We start from the raw sequence: 23,674 nt of genomic DNA, 5'->3' as shown, positions 1-23,674 counted from the left end.
ACTCGTTATTATTAAGTTTTCTAATAAAAAGCCGTAGAATAATATAACTCAATGAAATACCATATAAAATGTAAGTAATTAATACCATACGTACAGTATGTCAACAAATTTGACAAGTCCGTACTATGATGTCACGTCCGTATAAAAATTTGAATTTCCGTTTTAGAAATTTTTAAATGCTCTCACTGAATTTGTACTTTTATTAATCAATTTCAATTAATGAAAAGATATTAATTACTAAAATAATGGTTTAGTTGAAATGTTCAGTCGTTTAAGTTATGGAAGAAAAATATTTGAACCAAATTTAAATTTCATGAATATTCCGTATTTATATATGAAACATCATGTAATATTAGAGTATAGACATAGAAAGAGGACTAATAGACCTGCACTCTCTAGAAAGTGAGAAAGCGGTCGTACGACCGTTTGGCCAATACTAGTTTGTTTTCCGTAGATTTATTGGTAGCATATGGACATTGAGAACGACCGATCGAATGTAGGATCGCTTTCCCCTATCCCATATTTCTGCTCGTACTAATTACTTTGCAACTGGATTGGGAAGTTCCCTGGGAACGCTCAGTCCATTTTTTATTTATTTGGACTAGAGATATAAAATCACTTCTTTGTGGTCAAAATATTACCATTCTATCGTAAATTAAAGTAGGGCTTAAAAAGTGGATGCTTTCATATAAAAAGTGTTATGACTGCTTTAATATAAAAAACTGTTTATTGAAATCACTTCCTTAAAAATATTTTTCATATTCACAAACGGAAGTCAAATATTGAAAACCATCAGAGACATCTGTATTAAGTTGAATAGGGTTGGATAAACTGTAACCAATAAAATATTTCATGCGCTGTGACGTAAATAAATAAAAGTTGTATGTGTCGCCATATATTCGCCATTTTATTCAGAAGGATAATATAAGAGAATCTACATTAGTCATAAAACTATAATTGTACATAACATTTTGTAATTGTGAAAAATGCAGTGTAGTTAATAATAAAAACTTAGTGATATATAGAATTTAGGTAAATATAAATATATTTAACCAATTATTGCGTAGTAATTCGGAATAAAAAGAATTTACGCTCATATTGTCCATGAAATACCTGAAGAAAATGATAACATATTTTCAATCGTGTTGATTATTTCATAATACTTTGTTATTAAAACTAATTGAATATGATAAACATTTTTAATTGTTTGTGTAGATCATTAAAAAAAATGTGATTAGTATGATTTTAAAACATAATAAAAAAAACGTCAATTAAAATCGAATTTTTGTTAGGTTAAATTTGATTTCGTTTATAGTAGCAATCACCTTTTTTGGTTTTATTATAGGAATGAGAATATTTGATGCGATCGAGAGTACATATTGTGTGTGAAAATGGCAAGTGCTGAAAAATTGAAAGAAATTAAAGATGAATATACATCGAGTTTAAGTGATTTAACGATAAATAGTAAACCGTTAATAAATATGCTAACTATGTTAGCTGAAGATTATATGGAAAATGCATCGGTTATCGTACAAGCTGTCGAGGAACATCTTGAAAAGGTTAAATTTTTTAAACAATTTTCTTCAGAATTTTATTTGTACCTTTTTTTTTCTAATTTTTTTATCTTGTATTATTTAAATTTGTAAATTTCTACGTATATTTTATTTAAATTTGTATTTTTAAATACACGTTGATTGCGTTTATTGTAGTTTTTTTATCGATATTTTTTCATATCTTTGTTTATTTTTTGGAATTGTTTGATAAACGCTAGCCAATCACATGGCTAATTGATTTAATTATATTATTTATAATATATTTGTAGAAATTTTAATATTTATTGCCAAATTTTTTTATAAAACTGTTTCAAATCATTAAATTTGTGTATTTGGGAAAATTCATAAAGTTTAAACGGAAAATATTTTGTATTTTCATAATACATCTAAAAGTAGACAATTTCAATATTATTTCTATTTGTAAAACTTTTGATATCTTAAGTAAAGCATGTTAGAAAAACCGACAATTCTCATTTATGGTAGATTTTACGATAAGTACGTCAATTTTTGTCATGTGTGCACACGACAGTACACGTTTTTAAATACAACGTGTAATTTAATTGTTTACTTACTGATTTGTTGGAAAATATGCAAATCATTATCATCTGCTATAATTAGGGCCTTGATTAGTAAAAAAAAAACACCGAATAATTTTGAACCTTTTTTTGCATTAATTAAAAAAAATAGGCTCATATTCTTCTAGCTTCGTAACAAAACAAGTAGAGATAGTAGTAATTTAGCTGAACTGGAGTCCAAACAAGGAAAAAGAATCCGAAACGCAGTAAAATGTGTTAAAATTTCCTACTAGACAAGCCGAGCACGAGAAACACTGAATCAGTGGAGAACTTTTTTTACTAAAATTCTCTGTAGCGTGGGATTTAATGCCAAAGTAGATCAAACCTTGAATATTTTGCGAAAAATTTAATGTTTTTATACCATGCATAAATGTAATATGCAAGGTATACTAACTTTAGTTCCAAGTTAGTAACACTTAAAAATATTAATGCTATGAACAAAATTTTGGTATAGGTGTTTATAAAATCACCTAATTAGTCCATTTTCGGTTGTCTGCCCGTCTGTCTGCCAATACGATAACTCAAAAACGAAAAAAGATATCAAGCTGAAATTTTTACAGCGTACTAAGGACGTAAACAGTGAGGTTAAGTTCGTAAATGAGCAACATATGAGTCCGTAGGACCCATCTTGTAAACCGTTAGTAATAGAACAAAAGTTTAAATGTAAAAAATCTTCCTTATAAAAAAATAAACAACTTTTGTTTGAAACATTTTTTCGTTAATATCACTGTCTACCCGTAAGGGCGCAAATTAGGCGTAAATTGTATGGTATGTATTATATGGGGATATCAATTACGTATGTTTGACATGTGTATTGTGATAGAGTAATCAACACTGCCTATGCATGGTATTTCAACAGTTAACTCAGTCATTTGTTTGTTTTTACTTGTTATAATACAGATTTTCAGCACTTTCAACATTAAGACACCACCGAAAGTGTTGATACTCTGTTAATCCGCTAACCACTATTTGACGATTGGCTAGATTTATCCGCCAAATTCAATTATCTGCCGAAATTTAAAACTCACAATTAATGCGCTTTCAGTTATATCGGCTTTTCTATGCAACTGTTATCATGCGTAGTATTGACATAAACACAAAATATTTACAGAATATTAAAATTTGGTTGAGCTTAACTTAAATATCAGTTGAAAAGCTTCTAATTTGAAGCTAATGATAGATCAATGTGGCTTATTTCTCGCTCCTCTTTCGGAGGTGATTGAAAAGTATAACTGAATTAATTAATTTTATGGCAGTAGAATCTTGTTTTGAAAAATGTTATATATATATTTGAAAAGTTGGAAACAGCTTTAAATACCTGTTTGTCTAAGAAATCATGGCAATTTTCTCTGCTGTAAATGGTTTTTTTAGGAGTGATCCGCTAATCAAAAGTGTCAAAATGTAAACTTTAAATTATACTATATATATTATATTCATTCAATTTGAACAAAAATGGTCTTTGTAGAAAAACAAACTACTTTTTATTTAGAATTTATTGGGAATTTTTTTTCTAGGATTGCCTAGATTTCTACCTATATCGCCTAGAAATAAACCCCCTAAACTGTACGGTTTGCGAAAAAATGTTTTGTACAAAGAATGTTACTTTTTTAATCAATAACTACTTTCTAATTTAAAGTTCATCTATTGAATACCAGCTATGGTGAGCTTAAATGTCTAGGTCAAGTTTAATGTCTGCATAAGATGTGCGCCCACACACCTAACATTTTCCGTTTGAAACATTTTTATCGATAAAAGTTTTTTTTGAGTTTCAAGCATATATCAACTTAAAAAAGGACACCCTGTATGTTAGGATATTGATAAGTTTGAATTTACTACTAATTTTGTTTTTACAAAAAAGCATTTGCAGTGTTTTTTAGATAAAGATTCGGACAGTCCATGTGATTTATTATGAATATAAATTTACGATTTACATTTTAAACTAACTCGTAAAAAGTTAATAGAGTATATTATTCCAAACCATTAAATTCAAGTATCAATGTACAAAATTAAATTATTTTTTGTAATTTGGTCTTAAATGTATTTTATGTGCATAAAATTTAATATTATATTCGATTGTATTCAAGCTATTAATTATTGAGCATAAATAAGTTGGCGTAATTTAAATAACATTTTATCTAAGAATTGGGATTGTGTATAAGAAATTGTATATTTAATTGGAAAAATTATTTGACCGTGAAAATAATTGATATTGAGCTTGTTTTTTCTCATTTTGAATTAGCCGGAAAATACCCATTTTGAGCCACCTTGTTCAAAAGCTTGTAGTAGATTATATTGATTGACAGATATAAGCATACAGGGGGGACCATTTTAATCTATTATGGCTACTAGCTTATTTTATAGTTTTTACTAATAGCTAATAGCTTATTTTATACAAATCAAAAAAGAATATTGGGGCTTAACCTACGTTTCTCAGGTATATACGTCTATAATAGCGGTCACCCACACCATTATTTTTAACCTTTTTATTTATTTACTAACCCCCGAACCAAAAAAAGAGGTGTTATAAGTTTGACCGCTATGTGTGGGTGTGTGTCTGTCTGTCTGTCCTTGGTATCGTAGCGCCTAAACGGGTGAACCGATTTTGATTTTTTGTTTCGCTTAAAATATAATTTCATGGAGAATGTTCTTACGTATGTTTCAAGAGTTTAGGATTCCGTACCCGGAACAACTAAAAAATAGGCGACGATCTTCAAAATCGGTTCAGTTTGGAGCAGGCTCTAAGGAAAAAGGTAATTTAATGGAAAGTGTTATTAGATATTTTTCAAGTGCGAGTTTGGGGTTCCGTACCCAAAAAATTTATCGAGGGCTTTTGTTCAAACTACATCTAATTACAATTAAATTTTTATAATTTGGGTGGAGTCGATTAATTTGTTCTTATCCAAGCGACGGCAGTGATCAATTTACCGCCCCATTAATTATAATTGTTTAACCAATAAAAAACCTAAACAAAAGTCGCAGAGTTTTATGCGGGGCATTATGTTTTAGCTTCAGCTTGGGCCTGGTTCTTCGGGTTTATTGAAGAGTTAGTATACATCCTAAAATGTAATAGATAGAATAACAATTTAAATTAGAAAGCTGATCCTCATAAGAAAACTAACATTTTTTCGAAAATCGTTAGCTTTCGGCGGAAATGTGATTTAAAAATATATTATTATTGCATTTAATCGAAAGTAAATACGCTAGCTTTAGAGAAATTTTTTAGACAAAAGTTATCAAGGATAATAAAGGTCATTCGTTTATGTTAATAACTTTTAAACCCAGATAAATTTTCAAAATCATTTGAAGATCAAGGTCAAATGACAATGAAACTAGAATTTTAGCCCAATGTCAAGGATATAGGTGAATGTCCTCTATTATCTTTAACAACTTTATTTAAAATCGCTCAAATCATTTTTTTTAAAAACAAAAATTTCCAAGATATAGAAATAAACTAGTTTCTAGAAACATATGTTAGCAGAAAATAATAAATTGATATGGAAAATTACATCATTAAAAATTTTCCCGTAAAAATTTAAAGAAAAACCCATATCTTATGCAATTGTCAAAATCGTCGAACAATAATTTGAAACAATATTATAAAGAAATTTAGCTAAAATTTTTGTATATATAGATAGGTACAAATAATCTTTCTAAAAATATTTTCTTTCAGAAGAATTTTATTTATTTTATAATTATAAGATAATATTTGGAGTTCGATTTTTATATTTTGAAACAATGATAAAAACAAAAGTAAAAAATAAAAAAATTACAAAACCAAAATTGAGTTTTTAAATAATTTTTCTATTTCTTTTTGATTTTCTTTTATTTAAGAAATTTATATATCATCAATTAGAAGATCAACATATTTAAGTTTATTAAAAATTATAAAACTTAAACACTGTTAAGGTTATTCGATTAGTAATGGAAAGATTAAAATTTTTTTAAAATTATTTTGAAACATTAGTGTTTCTTTCGTGTGACCGTTTCAAAATGGCATGACAGCATTGAAAAACGTTCTTTGATTAATGCAAATAAAAAAACTTCAAGGTGTAAATCCCAGTGCTATCATATCATTTAATATTAAAAATAAAAATTCAAGGGCGTACACGCGTCAACGATATTACAAAAAACAAAAAAAAACTATGATAAGCTTTTGTGCAAATGATTTCGAATGATAAGTTCAAAGAGTGACAAAAACCGAAGTTATTCGGGGGAATAAACAGACAGTATAAATCGATATTTCTCAAAAATCAATTTTCATAATTTAACCAAATTTTTCCATTTTTTATTCATTTAAAATTTACATGTTCCTACGGCTAAATATCATTCAGGTCCCTAGTTGAACGGCGCTGTTTTGTAAAAAGGCTAGGCTGTTAACTGAATGGCTATTTAAGATAATTGAGATAAGAACATTTATTTTGAATTCACAAATAGTAATTTTTTCAGTCAATAAAGTAAACATTTGTGAGAAGTTTGAAGGTTTCCCGATTAAATATAAATCGAAACGCATCTCCAGATATTAGTCCAGGTGCCTAATAATTGTAACCTTAATATGTTATTCAAATAGGAAGAAGGCTTAGTTTAGAGTTATTGTATTACAGTTTTCAACTCAACCGATTTGATGGGAATTCGAATGGGGAAATTTTTCGTTGGCAAACTAGAGCTTATGTTGAATGTGGAAGGGGAAAGCAAATCGGAAAATCCAGTTTGTATAGATGAATGAGAGCTTTCAATGAATTTTCATTGTAAAATAATGCCTGTTGATTGATTTTTATACCATGTATATATGAAATATATCAAGGTGTACTAAGTTTAGTCCCAAAATTATAACGCTTAAAAATATTGATGCTACGAACAAAATTATGGTATAGGTGTTCATAAAATTCATTTCCTGTTGTCTGTTTGTCTTTCTGTGGACACGATAACTCAAAAACAAACAAAGAAAGTGCTCATTTAAGTTCGTAAATGAGCAACGGTCAATTAGTTATTCTGTGGGTCTATGGGACCCATCTTCTAAAGTATTAAAGATGGAACAAAAGTTTAAATATAAAAAATGATACTTATAAAAAAATAAACAACTTTTGCCGAATTAATCGAATAACCTTAAGAGTATGACACATTTTTTGTGTGTGCATATTTTCATACTTGATTTGTAACAATTTGGATTTTTTTTTGTATTCAAGTGTTAAGAAATTTTCACTATTTTTGAAATAATAATGGGTAGTAAAAAAATTTGTTACAATTCGAGTATTTTGATATGTAAAATTTGAGTACATTCGCGTAAATGAGAAACAAAAATGTATTTCTACTATCCTTCACGAATAAATTTTCAAAGTATTATTTACAATTTGTAATTTGAGAAAACAAATATTAGTTGAGTTACATAAGTACAAATTTGATTGGCGAAACGAGTTTAAAATACTTTTATATCTGTGCATAATAATAATAATTTTTTGGAAAATTATTTATAAATCACAGATGAATTTTCGTATATTTCCACAAAGATTGTGTGGATGGTGTTATGTAAATAGGGAATAATCTTAAAAAAATTAAGGTTTTCGACGTTGGTATTAAAAAATGATGAAGTTTTTTTTGTTCTTAAAATGATTCAATGATTTTATTTAAGTTTATAAATTTAATTTAACTTTTTTCATCCAATAATTTTAACAAGTTAAAATTCGTTAAGTTTTCAGAGAAAGGTGAAAATATGAGTTTTCTTGAAATTTTGAGGTTATTTTGCTATGTTCAGAGTCCGATAGCAGATATTGTCGAAACAGAAATTCTTAACAAACAATTCTTTTTTTTTATTCGTCTCAATCTGTTCAATAGAAGCAGAAATATTCAAGAAAGCTTCACCAAAGAAAACAATGTAGAGATAAATTGCCCAAAACAGGGTGCGGAAGGTCCTGAGGATCATTCCGGAATCGGAAATCTCATTTTCTGTATTTTTTACAACGAAACAAACCTATTTAAAAAAATTAGCCTTCTCAAAATTGTCCGAATTGATTATCAAAATTTGGTTGTAATGGTGGTTGTAAAAATATAATGGGGCAATCCCCATTATATTATTTAATAGAGTTTTAAAAAAAATGTCGTAAAGGGCCTTGTACTATGTGTTCGTTCACTGCTAAAGTAAAAACAGCTTCGTAGCATAATACCATCCATGTGCGATTTGTGATAAATATTAAAATTTTCCAGAAAGTTGATACTAAAGAAACTTCCATTCTCAAAAGTTGCTAAAAAAGGAATCTTCCAACAGTTTTGAAGTGAGATTTTATTACTGTGGCAGAATTATCCCGTAACTACAAATTTCCAATACTTTCAATAAGTCTACCGCACGGCGAAATAGGTTTATTATACTCAAATTACTTGATTGCTTAAAGGTTCATTCATGAGAATATAATTATAATTTTAATTACACAAATAAAATCATTAAATTTAATCAAGTATTATTAATGTTTAGCTTTAATTTGTGTAATTCCTTGTTATTAATAAATAAACTTTGTAACATTTACTCAGTGTATTTATTAATAAAATTTAATGGAGCAACAAGTTAAAAATAAAACACATAAAACAGTCAAGGCTTGAATGTTTTAGTACAAATTAGAATATTCTAATTTGTACATTAGAAAGTAGAATTAGAATTTTCTAATTTATATATTTAAACATAACTGAGAAAGCCGTAAAGAAAACAAAAGGTATAGAGAAGTTTTGATTAATTATATATCAAGAAGTTTCTAAGTTAAGTATGTACCAATTTTTTGATATTTCCTGATAACAGGACTATCAAAATATTATTAACGTAAGTCTAAGAAAAACAAAATCTGCGTATCGAGCAAGTGTTCTGTGTTTAGGTTCGCAGTGAATATAAGCTTCCTGTTCTCTATCTAATCGACTCCATCGTCAAGAATGTTGGACATGCGTATACAACCTTATTTACCCAAAATATCGTTGCGAATTTCTGCGGCGTGTTTGAAAAGGTAAGATTATCCAAATTTTTTTAATCCTGATTTAAATTTGCCTCTTCAATTATTTCTACTTATTTTCAAGTTATTTTCCTTACAGAGGAAACACAAGTACTTCTTTAAAGAGGAATTTAAAAAAATATTATTTTCACAGGTTGATGAAAGAATACGTTCGCAAATGTTCAAACTACGGCAAACGTGGTCCGAAGTTTTTCCTGCCAAAAAAATGTATGCTTTGGATGTGCGTGTTAATGCTATTGATCCAGCATGGCCTATAATTGCACCTCCTCCGACACCAAGCATTCATGTAAATCCAAAATTTTTTAATAAGGTTTGTAAAAAACAAAATTTTAGAAAATATTTTATTTTGGAAAAATTTAAACTTGGCAACTACTTTTGGTTGATTTGGTTAAAATTTTAGCAATGAATAAACAATTTTTTATTTTGTAATATAAGTACGGTTATCTTTTTTAACCAACTTATTAAGTAATAAGTAACTGTTTATAGACTAGTTTTCAACAAACAGTAGCGAAAAATGAAAATTTTAAAAAATCCGCTGATGCGAATATCATACTTGTTTAAAGCCAGAATATAATAAACTAAGTCTGGAAACCCTCCAGCACGTATTTCCAAAAACCTTCCACTGAAAATAACTCAAACAAAAATTGTAGGAGTACTAGTGGTTGTATATAATATGGAAGAAAACCCAAAGTTTTACCTTGAAGGTCATTTTTGTAAATGGCAATCCATATTTTAATAATAGATAGGTTTTCTTCAAAAATTAAGGTGATCTTAAAATGACTTTGAAATTGACCTTCAAGGTCAAATCTAGCGTCTTCAAGTTAAGCCTTGCGATAACCCCCAACAGCATTCGACTCCACATTCGATCTTAAGAAACCCATTTTATGTCCTAGCTCCACAATATATTATTTTGTTTCTTAGAGTGCTGGCACAACTGCGGTAACAACTCCTTCAACTACAACTCCTGTAACAACTACTGCTCCAGTAGATGCAACGTTGGATATGCGTGCTAAATTGATAAGTAAACAAAAAGAACTACTTGAATTGCAACAAAAGAAAATTGAATTGGAATTGTTACAAGCTAAAGTTAAGTTGGAAGAACAGCAAAAACAGTTTGCGATGGCGCAAAAAACCCAAAGAAAAAATTCTCCAACAATTACGACCACGGTAATTATTTTAAACATATAAACATATTAAATAGAATATTTATCAATGTTATCGAGAAATAATTTTAGGTAGGGTAATTTGTCTTCACTCTTTCACTATCCCGTTATGCATGCGATCTACGCTAAAGCGATAAGTTGCGTTTGCCTGTACGCTTAACCTACCTACCTACCTACGTTATATTGACTTTTCAAATAAATTATTTGTGTGGCACTAATAATACTAGCACTTTTATTTTGTTATTTTAAATTATTATAAATTTCTCATATCATTAGTTGTAATAAAAATAAAAAATTATTGCTCATTTGAAGTGATTTGAAAATGTTTCCCGTTTCCATACTGCTATAATACCTTAATTAATTAAATGAATCGATTTCTTTATTGGAGTTGTTTGGTTTAATTCCACAAAACAAAAATATTTCAACATCTAAAATCTGTTTGTATTTAACAGGCTTCAACTACCACTTTACCATCAATGAAAACAATGCTTACAAAACCAGCAGTGTTATCAACCGTAGCCAAAAGTTCTGAAACTAAAACATCATCATCGAAACAATCTATGAAAGTATCATCGCAGGTAATTTCAAACTTAATAATTTTCAAATACATTAAGTTATATAAAGAAGAATTATAGTGATCCGAGTAACATTTTTATCATTATGAAGTGATGTTTTATAAAATTTTTAATGATTAATATTTATAAAAATTAATATTTACATCGTTTAAATGAAGGAAAAACGATATTCTATTAAATTAATATTATTAAAAACTAAATTCATTTTTACACATTAAATTAACGTTAAATCCAAAAATTTAAATGAATAGTCTGCCATTTTGAATTTTGAAAGTCTGGTATCAGATTCTTGATCAACATACCCAAAATTTGCATTTGAAATGGCATATTATTGTGGTTGGCCATTTTTTATCTACAATTTTGACGTTTAACGTACTCAGAAACCCGCAAATCTGATAAGGACTAAATTAATTTTCAGGATGTTTTGCGTTTATACTATTTTCATTTTGCATATTACATATACTATTTAAAAATCATATAATCGTATGAAGTTGCTAAATTTGCTATTTATGGCCTCATCTCCATTCTGTAGCCAAGAAATAAATTTTTCATTCATTTTCTTTTATTTACAGGTATCACAATCATTTTCTACACCCAAAGTAACACCTCCCACAACAAATGGTCCACGAATTACACCAGTGAATAGTGCATTAATTAGTGCTAGCTCTCGTGGTGTGTCCCGTGATCCACGTTTAGCAGCAAAGCAAGCCATTCAACAGCAGCAGCAACAACTACAGAGTACAGCGCCCACAATTAATGAAAAATTAGATGTAAAATCAAGTAAAAGCTCAAATAATGAACCTGTAAATATAGAAAAAAGTGATACAAAACAAAAAAATAATCTTGAAGTATCAAATAAAATTACTAAAGTTACTCAACCCCCTAATACTGCATCATTATCAATAAAAGACCCCCGTTTGATTAGTAGTAAAGTACATGGTGGTAATAATATTCAGAGTAGTAATACTACCCCTAGTCTAGGTAATAAAAGTGGTAAGTCGGGTTCTCGTACATTCTCCGATGGTAATTCACGTACAAAAGAATCCGGCATACCAATTTCAAACAATCGTAATAAAAGTAAAAGTAGACAAAAAGGTGGTAAACAAAGTGAACAGGTAGCCAACAAAGTTGTAGATATTACTAATGTTAATGTTAATAAATTTTCTAAAATAAAAAGTAGCAATGATTCCTTGAAAATTCCACGTTCCTCGCCCATGTCACGATCACCTTCAAAACCAAAACGTAAGGAGCGTAATAATTCTCCTGTAAAAAAGTCCCCACAATCCTCGTCATCATCTGAATCTCCATCAAAAAAACGTAGCCCACACTCAAAACATTCAAAGAATCGACATACTAGTAATAAATATGATGTTGACATGGATATTTGTAACTCACCGTCACCGACACCTCCCCCTCCAGCGCCGCCTAGTGTTGGTAATTTAGTGGAATCAACATCAGCGGCGTCATCGACTAATAAAGTTGATGATAAAAGTTTTAAAGATTTAAAAGGTTCAACAAAAAGTAGAAATTATATTCGACGTAATCGTGATATGTCTCGTAGTCCTGATGACATGTCACCAAATAAAGACGTCGATTTGAGAGTTGGTGGTGCTCCACCTGAAAAGCAGGCGCGCCTTCAATCACCAATACCACCGGAGGCTGATACCGTTGGTTCAACACTTGTACCTGAAAATAATTTGAAAAGTAAGTGATGCTAAACTTTTAAATGGGACTTTAAAATTTTTACACTTTTATTTTGTTTAATTTAGATTCGATTACAGATCAAATTATTAGGGATGTTAGTGTTGCTGCATCTAAAGACATAGATTTACGGCAGTTACCACCAGCTGCAGTACCAGCACTTATCGGTAAAAAACGATCATCAACCGATAAATTAGAAGCAGTTAATCCCAAAAAATCGAAAGCTGAAATGTTTGACGTGTAAGTATATTTTATTTTTGCAAATCGTTAAATTTAATAACGTATTTTAGTGGCAAAACTCCGCTCGAATAAGGCTAATCTAGAATTCAAATGTCGACTAACTCGGCATTATCATGGAGTCTGTTGGCTTCTAAGTCGCATTGAAGAATTGAAGTTTTTAAATGTTCTTAAAAGATTGAAGTCTTTAACCTCAAGTATATTTTTTGAAATATTTCAATAATAAACGCCTTCATGAATACAAATATCATAGAATATGGTTTATTAATATTCAAAAATAATTTATTAACTGGAAAATATATTTCACAAAAGTTTTGAAGTGAAATTAGTTATTTTTCCTCATAGAGCAGGTGTACAATATATTGTACAAAATGCATCAATGAGTGTCAAATTTTCAAGCTAATTACGTACTGAATAGGTTAAATTTACCTACCAAAAATAAATACAACTCACTCGATAATGAAAGCCGAGTTACAGATCAAATCAATAAATTAACAATGTATCTGTTGTACGGTATGCTGCACTGCCTTTTTGAAAATAAAGTTTAACAGTGTTTTTGTGGATATAATGCCTCCATAATGGCTTGTTATTTGGGTTATAAATTAATTGGATTTCCAAATTGACCCTATTTTATTAAGTCCATATTCGCCAATTAATTAACACTAAGAAATAAATTTGTAAAATTTACAGCCCTTGTAAAGGTATAACACAAATCATACTAAAATGGAAAACTAAGCAAAAATAGGCCCAAATTGATAATAAATAGGTTTATTTAGCTTAATTATTTACTTTCAACTGTCTTATAGATTAATATCTGGTTGGCAATAATTTCAAATTACCACTTTGACTATTACTTGTTTTTTTTTTTTTTATAAAGTCACAAACAGGTTTTCATCCGGTTTAGATTTTGGAGTCCGTCAGATATAAATGATAACATAAATTCTTAATAAAAAGTCAACAATTTGTTCGTTCAGTTTGATTGATTTGTTAATTAGCTCACAATTGAAAATCAGCTTACGATTTCGTACAAATTCTATAGATTTCAAATCATGATTCACTTATTTTGTTTGTAATGTGTGCGTTGAGAGTAATTTTTCTATTTACTCATCCGTTATAAAAATTGAAAAACGTTGGTTCATACTATTTTGATAAAAATTTTCTGTAACTCCATTCTTTTTAAATTACTAGTACCCAAATTACAGAACCCGAAAAACATTATATTTGATCTACTACACGTTTATAAAATCAAATTAAATTTCCTTTTAATTTAAACTATATTTCATCATAGATTATTTGGTAATGAGGATGTTGATTTACGTACGTTGCCACCCAAAATGGCAACCGTGCCACCTGTACAACCTCCAACACCCCCGCCACCTGTAATATCATCGCCAACATCATCAATGAACACTGAAGATTGGCAAAAAGCTAAAGAACCAAAATCATCACCAACGCCAACTTCACAACATTCACCACAACGTTCATCATCACCACCATTAAATACACCCAACACGCATCTAGCAACAGTTAGAGCAAAATTGGCAAATGCAACAAATAGAGATCGTTTAGGAAGACCATTATTATATAATAAGTTACCTGGTAAGAAACTATTTTTGTTGTGGAAAAACCAAATTATGTTAATTTTTAATAAAGATTTTTTTCAAATTGTACTGTTTGTATTAATTTTATATTATTTTATAAAAGAAAAAAAACATAACAAAGTAGTGGGGTTGATTTTTCACACATAATTTTTTTGATCGAAGTTTTAAATCGATCTACCAAATTCTACAAAAACATCAATCAATGATTTTCCTAACTTAATCATTCGAAAATTTGCAAACATTACGATAATTACGATAAGTTTTCTATTGGTTTAGTTGAAAACCAATGGTCGGTTTGTTTTTAAGAATTTGTAAGACCCATTTAGATCTTTCAAACTTAATTATTTTATACACTCAGTTTTTAGTTTCTAAATTTTATTTTATTTTCAAAAATATTTTTACGCGTCTGAAGAAGCAAATTTTAGGTTAAAAAAAAAAAAAATAGTGTAATCGATTTTTTGTGATAATTCTTATTGAATACACATTTGGCTCATTTTCAGAATGTATACTTAAAATCGCCGAGAAGTTTTTAAATACTACAGTATTTTTAATTTTCAGAGTAATATTAGAAAGTTAACGCACCAATGAATTTTCAGGGGGGGGGGTTATATTTCTATTGCCCGTAAGAGCAAAGTTGAGTTTATAAAAGAAATGAGTGAGATAATAAAGTTGCTCGTTTTTTTTTATGAAAACGGAATAAGTACTAGTGCACTTCTTACTGTTGTCATTCGATCATTGAGATTGTTAGATTGAATCCGCGGTTGTCAGTATTCACGAATACAGTACTTATACCGCGGGGTAACAGTAAATTTTTGCATGCATATTTTTAACAGTTAAAATTTTCTTTTTATCTGTACTCTTTTGTGTAAATTTAATTACGCAAAAACTACCTTAATATACCTATCAGATAAAAATTGGTTGTTTTTATGTATAGAGGGGCTTGTGAGCAAAATAGACTGGCATATCTTACATCAGGTTTCTGGTATCTATGTGATATGCTACAAACGATTTAAATTTCATCAAGACTTCATTTGAAACATTACACTCGTCAAAGATTTTTTACTATTTAATCAGTTTCAATTTGGATAATTTTTTATAATATTAATTTGTTTAGATTATTATTTGAAGATTGTTTCTACTAAAAATATTCTTATAAAAATTGCGCTTGAAAGAATGTGTCTATCTTGGGAACGAATTATTATTCTAAGCTTTACATTCTCATTTTTGCAAACATAGTTTTTTATCCTTAAAAAATTAATATTGAAAAATAAAAAATTTTATGATTTTCAAATTTATTTCCAATATTATTGGTTTGTATTTCTGCATATTTTCGATGATATGTGTGAACAAACATTTTGACTTCAAAATTAAGTTATGTTATGTTAAATTTTGAATAGTATATACGATAAACGTATGAAAAATTTTTTATTCTCAAGAACTGTTATATTCTTGAGGATAAATAAATTTTGATAACTTTTATCGTCCATACTCCACTAATCTTCATACTTATTGGAATACAAGCCAGGAAGATGCAAAATCAAATAATGTAATTGTGCTTCCGAGAAAATTAATATGTTCGTAAAAATGAATTCTGTTAGTATATGACATAATTTTGTGTTTTTATTCTAAAATTCATAAGTTGAAACTAAGTTTTGCACAGAAAATCGTTTACGCTGTTTTTATTTCACAATCAAAATAAGTTTAATTTTAACAAATAAGTTCAATTTCACATAATTACAACTTTTCTTGACTATAAACAGACGATCCCAAGGAACGGAAACGTACAATATCAACAACAGGTGATGTTGATTTACGACGAATACAAAAACCGCCACCAATTAAAACGGATGCAGCTATAAAACAATTCCTACAACAAGTGGAAGAAGAACATAAGAGTGGCAAAATGTCTCAAGCACAGTATCAAAATGCAGTGGAACAAGTAATTACAATTTTAGAAAGACAAAAATTGCGTAAAGCAAAACGTATGGAATCATTAAACGATTCGTTAGATACAAGTGGTGGAGCAGGTATGAATTTAAGTTTACAACCAATCAGCGACGATGAATTGAGTGCTGATTATAGTGAAGAAGATGAAGAATTAGAAAAGATGTCAACCAAAGATGTTGATGATCGTCAATTGCATGTTATTACAAACTTAACGAATACACCAGAAGTGGATAAGATTGATTTAACATCTCCAAATTCCCCGTATGAAAAATCAAACGAAAATCCAACAATTGATTTGACACGCCCTTCGAAAGATGATCGAGAAGAACAAGAACGTGATAATAGAGATCGTGGCCGTGATCGAGATCGCGATGAACGTCCTCCACGATCTAGAAGATGGGATGGCGGTGGAAATGAACCATGGAATCGACAACCAATAAGATCACCTTGGCTACATCCACCATTAGGGCTTATGGAAAAACAAAATCCATATAGTACACCTTGGAAATCTCCATTTATTAGTGGTATTCCACCATTAGGTGGAGGAATTTCGTTACATGGACCAGTAAAAGAACTTTTAGAAAATCGACCAAATGTTGCCGTTGGTGGGTTTGTACAAAGACCACCAGTTGTCCGATATGGACCTCGATCTGCATCCCCACCAGCAATTGGCTCACAAACAACGCGCGAACTACCTCATGCTGATCAATTAGTTATAGAATATATTAATAATGACTCAATGCGAACAATTAATATCGATGGAAATCCAACAGAAATTCGATATTATGGAGATACTGCCATTACTATGAAAGGTGATGAAGCTAGAGAAATAACATTTCAGAATGGTACACGACGTATTACTTTCGGTGAAAAAGAGAGTTATGTGCTGGCATTTAACGATGTTGCTCGAGAAGTAATGATTGCTGGAGTAGCACATCGAGTTCGTTTAGGAGCACCCACTCGCGAGTTATATATCGATGATAAATGGTACGAATGTTTCTTTGGTGGCCCTGGCATAGTTATTGAAATCGATAGAGAATATCGAGTTGTCAAACTAGAAGGACCCCCACCTCAAGTTAAAGTTGGAAATAAACGAAGTGATTTGTGTGTGGGGCGTATTAATTTAATTATAAATGCTAAAAATATTGTTCCAATTTTCTTAGATGCAAAACCACAGAAATTTGATATTGAAGGGAAAATTCATACGTTACGTTTTGTGGATGCTTTACGCACTGTTTTAATAAATGAAGAACCGTTTAAAGTAGATTTTGGTGGTTTACCAAAACCTATAATTGTTCATAATAAAAAACACTTCATACGTTTTACAAGATTACCGCCGGGTATCAAACCGGGGTATGTAGATATAAAAGACATGGAGGGTCAAAGATTTGCGGGATCACCGCCAAGAGCTGAGAATGAAAATAGTATGGATAGGCTTCTAGTTCCGGTTACTGAAGTTTTACCACCACCCACAGATTTAATCACTAACGAGCCAGCTTTACCAATGTTCGGAAAACGAAAACCGTTGGATGTAGCAGATCAGCCTACTGCCACTGGATCGCCAGATAATCGTGTAACTTCGCCCACGCCAACTAATCCTGTATTAACATCGAACTCATTTAAAAATTTCAGTAAGTTTATAACAATCAATAATTAAGCTGTTAATAACTTAAAACACTCAATAAAAGCACCCAATTTCTTGCTTGTGTTAGTTAGGTGTTGAACTTTCAAATAAAATAAGGCCATTTTTCCGATAGCCATTTTTTATTTATACCAGTCATTTTGAAATTGTAAGTGCATTATCAGTACATCGACTTCTTAATCAAACAGGATCACAAACTTAGAACATACATCCATTTTAAACAAAGTACTTGCCAGCGTGACTTTTGGAAAAAAAGGCTCATGCAATAGTTGCTTAGTTTAAAGCCGAGATTATATCAGGTTTTAAGTATGAACCTATATTTATTTCAGTTTTTTATCTGAGAAAACACACACATTATTAAAATTGAAACTTAGTACAAGCTTCTGAAAACAACTTGGTGCTTTTGTCTGATGTGTCCACTTTTTTTTTTCTTGCATACTAAAATTTTCTTATGTTTCAGATTTAGATTTACTATCCAGTATTATTACGCCAGCTATGGCACCGTCATCAAATATCAATGCAAGCGGTTACAATACAGATCTTCTAGTCAATTCTGATCCGACAAATCCATCTGAAATTCCTGGTTTAGGTGGAATACCGCAACCTGCACAAGCTTTACCGCCACCTCCAACTCAACCTCAAACACCTGCTATTGGCTTAACAGCACCGCCACGAAGCTTAGAAGAACTTACTGAATTAATACAAAAATTACAGGCCACTGGTATATTAAGTAATGTGTCAGAAACTTTAACAGCCAAAGAACCTAATCCAGTTGAAGTACAAGATAATGTAATAAAACCAGTTGATTTTGCTCAACCAGAAACGCTAAAAGCAAAACAACCGGCGATTATTTCTGCCTTATATTCTGGTATGCAATGTAGTAGTTGTGGAGTACGATTTCCACCTGAACATACTATGAAATATAGTCGTCAACATTTAGATTGGCATTATCGACAAAATAAGAAGAAGAAGCATTCAGTTCGTAAAGCAAATAGCCGTAAATGGTTTTATGATGTATCTGATTGGATTCAATTTGAAGAAATTGAAGATTTGGAAGAAAGAGGTTAGTTTCAGTTTCTTCTTAATGTAGCAACGTTTTTACTTGAACATCAGATTAATTTTGACCACTAGATTATTTTATCCTGCTAGAGCGAAGTCTTCTCTAGTTTTCTGATTTTTCGGATATTCGCTTGTTTATCTTCGTACATGGTAGAATAGCTTTTCATGTCTGAGTCTGTGGTCTTATATATTCTGAAAAAGTGGTCATGCAAGAAACTAAAGTAATATCACATATATGAACTGACGCACGCGTTTTATTTATTTCATGATGATAAATACCATAAACATATGCAATAAAATTAAAATTGTCCGTTATTCTTTTTCCCTGTATACGCTTTCATTCACAACCATATTTAGAACAAAACTGATTCAATGCCAAAAGTAGGGGAAATAAGTTGTCATAAAATTACGTTTTTTGTTAGCCAAATATGTCTTTGGCATACACAGTTTGACAATTAATTAGATTCATATCGTTTGGGCAAAATCTTATACAACGTTTCATGTTACTTACGGTATCAACTTTAATTTTTCTCAAAAACTAACTGCATATCCAATATCGTTTATATCCCTATAGTAAATACCTAGAATATTAGGGGGCGTCCATAAATTACGTGAGGTGTTTTTTTAAATTTTCTGTCCCTCCCTCTCCCCTTGGTGAGATGTCGTGAGGTTTTAGTCAACCCCCTCCCCCGTCCCCTAATCTCACGTGAGATTTTTCAGAATGTGGGTTTATTACGTAAACGCGTTAGATTGTTGAATTAGTGAATCGTAATCATATTACGTTAACGCTTAAGATTAAATTTTAAACATGTACACTCACTGTCAGAAAAAGTGCCACAGTTAAAACATTCTAAGCGTACTCATTATATGTTATGTTATAATAGTAACACTTAGAATGTTTTAAAACGAGCATTTTTTGTGACATTGAGTATACATACAATTTGGATTAAATTCAACAAAATAGTATAATATTTTTTTGTTTCAATCAGAAAAAAAAATTGCGTGATATTTGTCGAGACCCCCCCCCTCTCCCCAACGTGAGATTAGATGATATTTGACTCGACCCCCTCCCCCCCTTAATCATCTCACGTAATTTATGGACGCCCCCTTAATCTTCGAACATATGTTTTTGTATAATTTTCCTACTCATTATCATTTTTGTTTCTTTGTAGAAAAAAGTTGGTTTGAAAATCAACAAGTTGCAGCTAGTGGAGCTGAAAATAATGGTGAAACTGCTGAAGAAACGCCCGAAGAAATAGAAATACCTAGTGTAGATGCTCGTAGTGCTGGTGAAAATCCAAGATGTGATGTATGTTATGACGCTTTTGATCAGTTTTATAACGAAGAAAAAGAAGAGTGGCATTTAAGAATGGCAATTCGCGTTGATGATAAATTGTATCATCCTTTATGCTACGAAGATTATAAGGTAAAATAAACTTTTAAAATAAAAATTTTTTTCTTCTAAGACTTATAAGGTAAAAACAAATGTATATAACAATTTGAAATATTTGCCAAAAACAAAAAAATTTTCTTTAATATCCTGAAAAAAATAAATATGAACTGTCAGGCAGGCATTTCATTCCATATTAGATTTCTCTATTTCTTAAACAAAAACACTTTCTCTTTTTATGTTTCCAATTCTATAAACAAATCATTTCTTTCAAAATACGTTTGACTTGGTAATCAGAAGAATTAAAATGAAAATTTAATAAATCTAACACTGAAAATTTATATTACAGGTTTCATTGCTTGAAACGGAGCCACTTGAAGAATCTACTTCATTAATTGAAATTCGCGATGAAACTGATGAAAATACAAATGAAGATGATGTTAAAGAAATTAAGGAGAAAGAACCAGAACCAGTAGTAATTGATGACGAAGAACCGAAACCTGAGGAAATTAATTCTGATATCTTACCATTATTATCAACTGAAGAAAATCCTGATAATGAAACAAAAGCTTCAGAAGATACAAAAGAACAAGAAGAAGATATTGATGATTTAGATAATTCAGAACAAGATGTTTGTATAATATTACCAGAGGAAGAGATACCTATTGTAAAAATTGACGATACCGCAGATGATGAAGATGATGTATTTAAAGAGAATGAATCATCAAATGAGTCTACACAAAATGTGGTTAAACATAAGATGGAGGAGGTAGTATTAGCTGATGGCAGTATTGTCAAAATTAAATCAGAACCTCTTGATCCAGGTAAACTAATATTTCCTCTTTTATTTAAATCTTTGATTTCAAATGTAAAATTATTTATCATTATTTTCTGATTTCAACGTTAAAAATCTAATTAAAAATTCGTAAAGCTTTCAAGATACATCTTAAACTTACTCGAAAATGACTTTATAATTTTCTTCTGGAATATTTGAATTATTTTAATGATATAAAATGGAAGGAAAGTTTTTAATTAGATTTATTAACCAACTGGTCAAAATACACGATAATTCCTTACAAAATACTTGATTGTAGTTTTCAATAAGTTAAGATTCGAATCTCAGTATATTTATAATATTAAGCTCATCTCTAACGCTGCTAATAAATAAATGATTTTAGTAAAGTTTAAAGTTACGGAAGAAAAATATTTGAACCAAATTTAAATTTCATGAATATTCCCTATTTAAATCGGTCTTAATATTTCACTTTCAATGTTTTTTTTCTTATAGATATTGATGAACCTATCGAAGAAATAGCATCGACTACTGCAGATAATTCACAAATATCAGTACAAAGTTCAATAGACGGTAATGTGCAATTAGATTCAACTGTAAATATTGGCACAAATGTACACAGTGGTAAAATCAAAATAAATATATCAAAACCATTAATATCATCTCAAAGTAGTTCGCAATCTAAAGAGATATCCGATTTATCAAACAGTCAAAGTATATCTGAATCATTAGACAGTTCAGAACCCCCACCTCCAGGAGAAGAACCACCATTGCAAATCAAACTAAAGCCAGCTTTACAAGGTGTTAATTTAAAAGTAATGCCTCCAGTTAGTAAAGGATCTGAGTTATCAGGGTTGTGTTCAATCATGTGAATTGTGCTTGTGATATTAGGATTATGTGTGTTTGAGTGCAGCTTTTACGTGTAATGTCAATAAGGTGAAAGTGGCTTTATAATAAATATTTTGTGTAAAGAAAGAACAATTTGTGTACTTAGAATATTGTAAATTACAAAGACTTAAAACGCCGTATTTAAAATCAAGTGTATTTTTAATTTTTTTAATCAATTTTTTATGTAAATATTTTTGAATATACAAATTTTGTTAAATTTAGAGTGTCCAAGAATTTCTGACATAATATTATTTAAATATTTAAAAGAAATAAAAAAAAAATCAAAGTTGATTTTGTTGGGAGAGAAATATAAAAATTTATTTTTTGAAATATTTTGCAAAAAAAAAAAAGAAACATGAGAAAAATAAAAAGATATTTATTATTGTTGAATTTTTTGTGTTATTTTTCTTTCAGAAATTTCAGATGCGCTTACTTTTGAATTCCCAACAAATAAATTATTTTTCAAATTTATATAATGCAGAAAATGTTTTTATTTATTCAAATACCTACCATCTTTCTCTTCACTTATGTAATTTCCTTTGTTTCAATCGTAATTTATTTTTATTTTTTTATTTGGAAATAATAATATGAAAATGGTGAAAAAATTCTGAATACATTTTTTATGTTGTATAAATTTGAATATAATACTGCTGAGGTGCCAGATTAGCCTTAATATAATCGCAATAAAAACTGGATTTTAATTATCCAATTTAAGCTAATTAAAACAATTTTACACTTAATTTTGTTTAGTTAATTGTTTTGTATATATTTTGCAATGTTTAAATTAAAACAAAATAATAAAATTGCAATTTTTTTAGTATTTTCTTTTTACTTATGTGTATTTTTGCAGCCCATATTATTTTTACTTGGATAAATTGTAATTTTAAAATAAATAAATATTAAAAAAAAAGTATTTGTATACATCACACTGTAGTTAATTATTTTGGGTGATAGTTTTATTTTGTTTCTTAAACTATTTTGAAAATAAGTAGGCAATTTTTTAAGACATCGAAATTATTTGTCTATTTACATTTCTGTTATCACAAATTGATAATATTCCGAATAAAATTAATCAAAATAAGATAAAGTTTTTTATTTATTTTACAAAACCCTTAAAAACCATTTCAGGATAACAATAAACGCCGTTGGGAAAAAAGGACAATAAAAATGCAACTTATCAAAAATGGTTACTTTCTTAAAATTCATTTCACAGCATCTTCTATATTTTTGTTGAGTAATAACTGTTAAAACCGTAGCGCCAGAGTAACAAAACCAGAATTCGTTTATATCGCTCAATCACCATAACATATAGTTAAAAAATTGATTAGATCCTGATTCATCCCATCCTGATTCAATAAGATAAGATAGACAATCTTTACTAAAATGTAATTATTGAATTTGCATTTTGTGCAACCCAGGAGCGGATTTATGAATTTTCCGCCCATAGGCAGGCATCAAAGTGCCTGCCTAAAAAAATATCAAAAAATATTTTGAAATATTCCATTCTAGTTACGGACTAACCAACTGTATTATGCAATATATTTGTTAATTACTTAAAAAAGGT

The 23,674-nt window shown here is 29.5% G+C and overlaps 1 protein-coding gene across 1 annotated transcript; it reads left to right on the top strand.

The window, feature by feature from the left end:
- Positions 1-906: 906 nt before the first annotated feature.
- On the top strand, positions 907-22,284 carry LOC123298073. Its single transcript, XM_044879969.1, has 14 exons — positions 907-1,032; positions 1,346-1,559; positions 8,983-9,108; positions 9,248-9,424; positions 10,036-10,281; positions 10,730-10,855; positions 11,425-12,556; positions 12,622-12,793; positions 14,079-14,389; positions 16,152-17,969; positions 18,441-19,043; positions 20,212-20,465; positions 20,779-21,253; positions 21,718-22,284. The coding sequence occupies exons 2-14, from the start codon at positions 1,392-1,394 to the stop codon at positions 22,092-22,094; spliced, it is 5,985 nt and encodes a 1,994-aa protein (XP_044735904.1). The 5' UTR covers positions 907-1,032; positions 1,346-1,391; the 3' UTR covers positions 22,095-22,284.
- The last annotated feature ends 1,390 nt before the right edge of the window (positions 22,285-23,674 follow it).

The sequence above is a fragment of the Chrysoperla carnea genome, chromosome 4, assembly GCF_905475395.1.
Source record: "Chrysoperla carnea chromosome 4, inChrCarn1.1, whole genome shotgun sequence".
Taxonomy (NCBI): Eukaryota; Metazoa; Arthropoda; class Insecta; order Neuroptera; family Chrysopidae; genus Chrysoperla; species Chrysoperla carnea.
This window is presented reverse-complemented; position numbering and strand designations above follow the sequence as displayed.